This window comes from Mobula hypostoma, chromosome 7, assembly GCF_963921235.1.
Source record: "Mobula hypostoma chromosome 7, sMobHyp1.1, whole genome shotgun sequence".
Classification (NCBI taxonomy): domain Eukaryota; kingdom Metazoa; phylum Chordata; class Chondrichthyes; order Myliobatiformes; family Myliobatidae; genus Mobula; species Mobula hypostoma.
Window position 1 is genome coordinate 16,115,879 of NC_086103.1, and position 5,342 is coordinate 16,121,220.

General features: G+C 54.0%; 1 protein-coding gene across 1 annotated transcript; it reads left to right on the plus strand.

Annotated features, from left to right (window-relative positions):
* The first annotated feature begins 598 nt into the window (after nt 1-598).
* Nucleotides 599-5,090, plus strand: znhit2 (zinc finger, HIT-type containing 2). The gene is made up of 2 exons (XM_063053089.1): nt 599-1,033; nt 4,326-5,090. The coding sequence occupies exons 1-2, from the start codon at nt 620-622 to the stop codon at nt 5,079-5,081; spliced, it is 1,170 nt and encodes a 389-aa protein (XP_062909159.1). The 5' UTR covers nt 599-619; the 3' UTR covers nt 5,082-5,090.
* The last annotated feature ends 252 nt before the right edge of the window (nt 5,091-5,342 follow it).

A 5,342-nucleotide genomic window follows, 5' to 3' on the forward strand; every position in this document is an offset into this window, starting at 1 on the left:
TGGATGAAATTGACAAGTTCAGCACAGGTGCAGGAAGCAGCACCAATAAAGTCATTGATGGAAAAGCACGGGATGGGCACCATCGTAGATTTGGAACATAGACTGTCTAACGTAGCTGACAAACAGGCAGGTATAGCTGGGACCTATGCGAGTGCCCATGGCTACGTTTTATTTGAAAGAAGTGGGAGGAGCCAAAGAAGAAATTACTGAGAGTGGGGACAAGTTCCTCTAGACAGAGGGGAGTGGTGATGGAGGGGAATTGGTTAGGTCTGGTGTCCAGAAAGTTCCTCTAGACAGAGGGGAGTGGTGATGGAGGGGAACTGGTTAGGTCTGGTGTTCAGAAAGGAATGAAGAGCTTTGAGGCCTTCCTGGTGGGAGATGGAGGTGTATAGGGACTGGACATAAGGGCCAGGGAACTTGTCGAAGGTGAAGATGAAAGATGCCACTGGCCCTGTATCCTAGACTCTGATTTACACCAGTGCAGCATCTCCCACCCTCCGCCCGAGGCCACGCCCCCTTCACAGTTAACGGCCCTGTCGCCAAGGTGAAAGCGCTTTATCTGCTGAGCGGGACCACGCTGTCGTAAAACGGAGAAAGCGTGGGTTTACGGCGGAAGCCAATGTCGGTGCGGGCGGCAGGCGAGGCCGAGGCTTGCGGCCTGTGCGGGGGCCCCGGAGCCCGGTACACCTGCCCCCGCTGTAATCAGCCTTATTGCTCGTTACCCTGCTACCGGCGTCCGGAGCACCAGGCCTGCGCTGAACTTTTCTACCGTGACGCGGTGCTATCAGAGCTGAGGGGAGCGCAGGCGGACGGCGCCGAGCGGCAGCGGCTCCTTGACGGCTTAAGATGGCTGCGGGAGACCGAGGACATGGATCCGGATCCGGATCCGGACCCGGACCTGGACCCTTCCGCCTCCACCTCCCGCCTTTGGGCCGCCCTCAGCGACCGCCAGCGGAGCGACTTCGAGCGCCAGCTGCAGAGCGGCGAGGCCGCGGCCTGGCTGCGCGAGTGGAGGCCGTGGTGGGAGCGCAAGGTGAGGAGGGGCGCCCCCTGTGGTGGGTAGAGACGTGACCTCCCGGTGAGGGAAGCAGCGCCCCCCGTGGTGGGTAGAGACGTGACCTCCCGGTGAGGGAAACAGCGTCCCCTGTGGTGGGTAGAGACGTGACCTCCCGGTGAGGGAAACAGCGCCCCCTGTGGTGGGTAGAGACGTGACCTCCCGGTGAGGGAAACAGCGCCCCCTGTGGTGGGTAGAGACATGACCTCCCGGGGAGGGAAACAGCGCCCCCTGTGGTGGGTAGAGACGTGACCTCCCGGTGTGGGGAAACAGCGCCCCCTGTGGTGGGTAGAGACATGACCTCCCGGGGAGGGAAACAGCGCCCCCTGTGGTGGGTAGAGACGTGACCTCCCGGTGTGGGAAACAGCGCCCCCTGTGGTGGGTAGAGACATGACCTCCCGGGGAGGGAAACAGCGCCCCCTGTGGTGGGTAGAGACATGACCTCCCGGTGAGGGAAACAGCGCCCCGTGCGGTGGGTAGAGACATGACCTCCCGGGGAGGGAAACAGCGCCCCCTGTGGTGGGTAGAGACGTGACCTCCCGGTGTGGGGAAACAGCGCCCCCTGTGGTGGGTAGAGACATGACCTCCCGGGGAGGGAAACAGCGCCCCCTATGGTGGGTAGAGACGTGACCTCCCGGTGTGGGAAACAGCGCCCCCTGTGGTGGGTAGAGACATGACCTCCCGGTGAGGGAAACAGCGCCCCGTGCGGTGGGTAGAGACATGACCTCCCGGTGTGGGAAACAGCGCCCCCTGTGGTGGGCAGAGACATGACCTCCCGGTGTGGGAAACAGCGCCCCGTGCGGTGGGTAGAGACATGACCTCCCAGTGTGGGAAACAGCGCCCCAGGTGTTGGGGAGAGGGCGGTAAGTGTTTGGGGAGAATCTCCATCAGGGAGGGAAGGAGATATCTCTGCAGGAACTCTCCACACCCAAGGAATGACACCCCTGCCCATGGGTGTCGCTGTGCCCAGAGGATTGGGTATAGTTATCCTAGGGGTTACAATGGAGTTGGGTCTGTTCCTGGAACTGGGGTCTGATGGGATTGGCACTTTGCCGAAAGTCACACCATGGTGGGGAGCGGACATAGGATCTTCAGGCTCTCCCTTTGTCTGGGTGATGGGGTTCCGAGGGGATGGGGGGCAGGTCCTGCCTCTTCTGGGAAGAGTGTGCAGAGACCCTGGACAGGACTCCCTCCTCCCAGCTCAGATTTGAAGAGTGACGTAGGGAATATTGGGCTGGAGTGAAAGATGATTGAAGAAGAGAGCATGTCTTAATGAGAATAGGTTGAGTGAGCTAAAGGAAGAATGTGGAAGCTTTAGAGAGGGTGCAGAGGTGATTTACCAGGATGCTGCCCTTAACACAGGAGATTAGTGTGCAAACTTAAAGCACACGGTATTGGGGGTATGGTATTGATGTGGATAGAGAATTGGTTGGCAGACAGGAAGCAAAGAGTGGGAATAAACGGGACCTTTTCAGAATGGTAGGCAGTGACTAGTGGGGTACCGCAAGGCTCAGCGCTGGTACCCCAGTTGTTTACACTATTTATTAATGACTTAGACGAGGAATTAAATGCAGCATCTCCAAGTTTGCAGATGACACAAAGCTGGGCGGCAGTGTTAGCTGTGAGGAGGATGCTAAGAGGATGCAGGGTGACTTGGATAGGTTAGGTGAGTGGGCAAATTCATGGCAGATGCAATTTAATGTGGATAAATGTGAGGTTATCCACTTTGGTGGCAAAAACAGGAAAACAGATTATTATCTGAATGGTGGCCGATTAGGAAAAGGGGAGGTGCAAGGAGACCTGGGTGTCATTGTACACCAGTCATTGAAAGTGGGCATGCAGGTACAGCAGGCAGTGAAAAAGGTGAATGGTATGCTGACATTCATCGCAAGAGGATTCGAGTACAGGAGCAGGGAGGTACAACTGCAGTTGTACAAGGCCTTGGTGAGACCACACCTGGAGTATTGTCTGCAGTTTTGGTCCCCTAATCTGAGGAAAGACATTCTTGCCATAGAGAGAGTACAAAGAAGGTTCACCAGATTGATTTTAAAAACGCAAACAACAGGAATTCTGCAGATGCTGAAAATTCAAGCAACACGCATCAAAGTTGCTGGTGACGCAGCAGGCCAGGCAGCATCTCTAGGAAGAGGTACAGTCGACGTTTCAGGCTGAGACCCTTCGTCCTGATGAAGGATCTCGGCCTGAAACGTCCATTGTACCTCTTCCTAGAGATGCTGCCTGGCCTGCTGCGTTCACCAGCAACTTTGATGTGTGTCACCAGATTGATTCCTGGGATGGCAGGACTTTCATATGATGAAAGACTGGATCGGCTAGGCTTATACTCGTTGGAATTTAGAAGATTGAGGGGGGATCTGATTGAAACGTATAAAATTCTAAAGGGATTGGACAGGCTAGATGCAGGAAGATTGTTCCCGATGTTGGGGAAGTCCAGAACGAGGGGTCACAGTTTGAGAATAAAGGGGAAGCCTTTTAGGACCGAGATGAGGAAAAACTTCTTCACACAGAGAGTGGTGAATCTGTGGAATTCTCTGCCACAGGAAACAGTTGAAGCCAGTTCATTGGCTATATTTAAGAGGGAGTTAGATATGGCCCTTGTGGCTAAAGGGATCGGGGGTATGGAGAGAAGGCAGGTACAGGGTTCTGAGTTGCATGATCAGCCATGATCATATTGAATGGCGGTGCAGGCTCGAAGGGCCAAATGGCCTACTCCTGCACCTATTTTCTATGTTTCTATTAGAGAGCATGTCTTATGAGGATAGGTTAGTAAGCTAGGAGTGAAGGAGGATGAGAGGTGACTTGATAGAGGTGTACAAGATGATAAGCAGCATCGATCAAGTGGACAGTCAGACTTCTTCCCAGGGCAGAAATGACTAATGTTAGGGTGTGTGGAGGAAAGTCAGAGATAGGTGTTTTTTTTTTAAAACAGAGTGGTGGGTGTGTGGAACACATGGCCAGGGGTGGTGGTAGAGACAGAAACATTAAGATAGGCACGTGAACGATAAAAAAAATGACAGGCTATGTGTGAGGGAAGTAGGTTAAAACACCATGTGCTGAAAGGTCTGTAATGTCCTCGACTCTTCACGAGGCAGGGGCAGGGTCAGGGTCAGGGTCAAGTGGTCTCACTTCATCTGGTTGGTAAAGGAACTCTTTCCTGAGGGAGTGGGGTTGGGGTTTGACCACCAGATCCCTCACACCGTCAGACACACACTTCCTAAGCACAAACTGATCCACAGTTTTTTTTAATTCCAAGGTGGTGGAAGAAGTTGAGACCAGTGGGAAAATCCAGGATGAGCGCCCTGTGGTCGGCAGCGCAGAGAAGGACAGAGGGACAGAAATGGACCTGGAACCTGAGTGGGAGACAGATGAGGCCGTTCCTCCTGTCTGCACCAATATCGCTCCTCTGGAGACTCTGACTGCCAGGCCATCCCCCCTCATCTCATATAGTGTGGTCAACGTTCTCTATGCCTACGCGTTCTCCATGAGACTTGTCAACGGGGACGTGGTGGGAGAGATGCGGCAGGAGTTTGTGGAGACGGTGATGGCCATTTCGGAGACTCTGAGTGCCAACAGCGTGTACACGTCCACCGCCAGCGCTCTGCAGGCTGGTGCTGAGTCCGTTCGCAACTGCCCCTCTGCTTCCAATCCCTTCCAGGCTGTGAGGGCGATGGAGGACACATCGGCCCTCCTCGCTGGGAGCAGTGGGCTCCACACCCTGGCCGCACTCTCCCACCTTGGCCGCATCCTCGGCAAGGCCCAACGATGCCAGCAGAGGAAGCCCAGCAAAGACTATTGCTACAGAGCTCGGAAGAAATGCATGTTCCTCCTGTCCTGGGTGAACGAGAAGCGGCTCACTCTGGCCATCCTGTCCTTGGAAGCACAGCAAGAGTTCACGGCCTCCCTCCGTCACCTGCTCCACGTGGAGGAAGGAAAATCAAAGCTGGAGAAGGCCTGGGGTGCAAAACGTCCGCCGGAGAAGAAGGTGTTAATTGAGGAACTGGATTCCTGATCCCTGTGTCAGTCTCAATGGTGGCACAGAGGGTTAGAATGGTCCACACAGTTCTACGTGTTCCTTCATAAAACAACTCACTCTTACTGCGATAGACAGATTAAAAAATCTAAAGAAAGCACCAAATGTCCCTTCACAGCTGACCTCTCTTTAACGCAAAAGCTTATGCACTCAAAAATACATCAAGTGCGAACATCAAGAGAGTGAATAAATTTAAATTAAAATATAATTACTGTCTGTAAAATGTAATTACAGTCAATT

Excerpts from the sequence above, each read along its gene's own strand:
- znhit2 (XM_063053089.1), top strand. The coding sequence starts at position 620 with ATGTCGGTGCGGGCGGCAGGCGAGGCCGAGGCTTGCGGCCTGTGCGGG. Across the intron at positions 1,034-4,325 it reads GGCCGTGGTGGGAGCGCAAG|GTGGTGGAAGAAGTTGAGAC; the intron begins GTGAGGAGGGGC and ends TTTAATTCCAAG.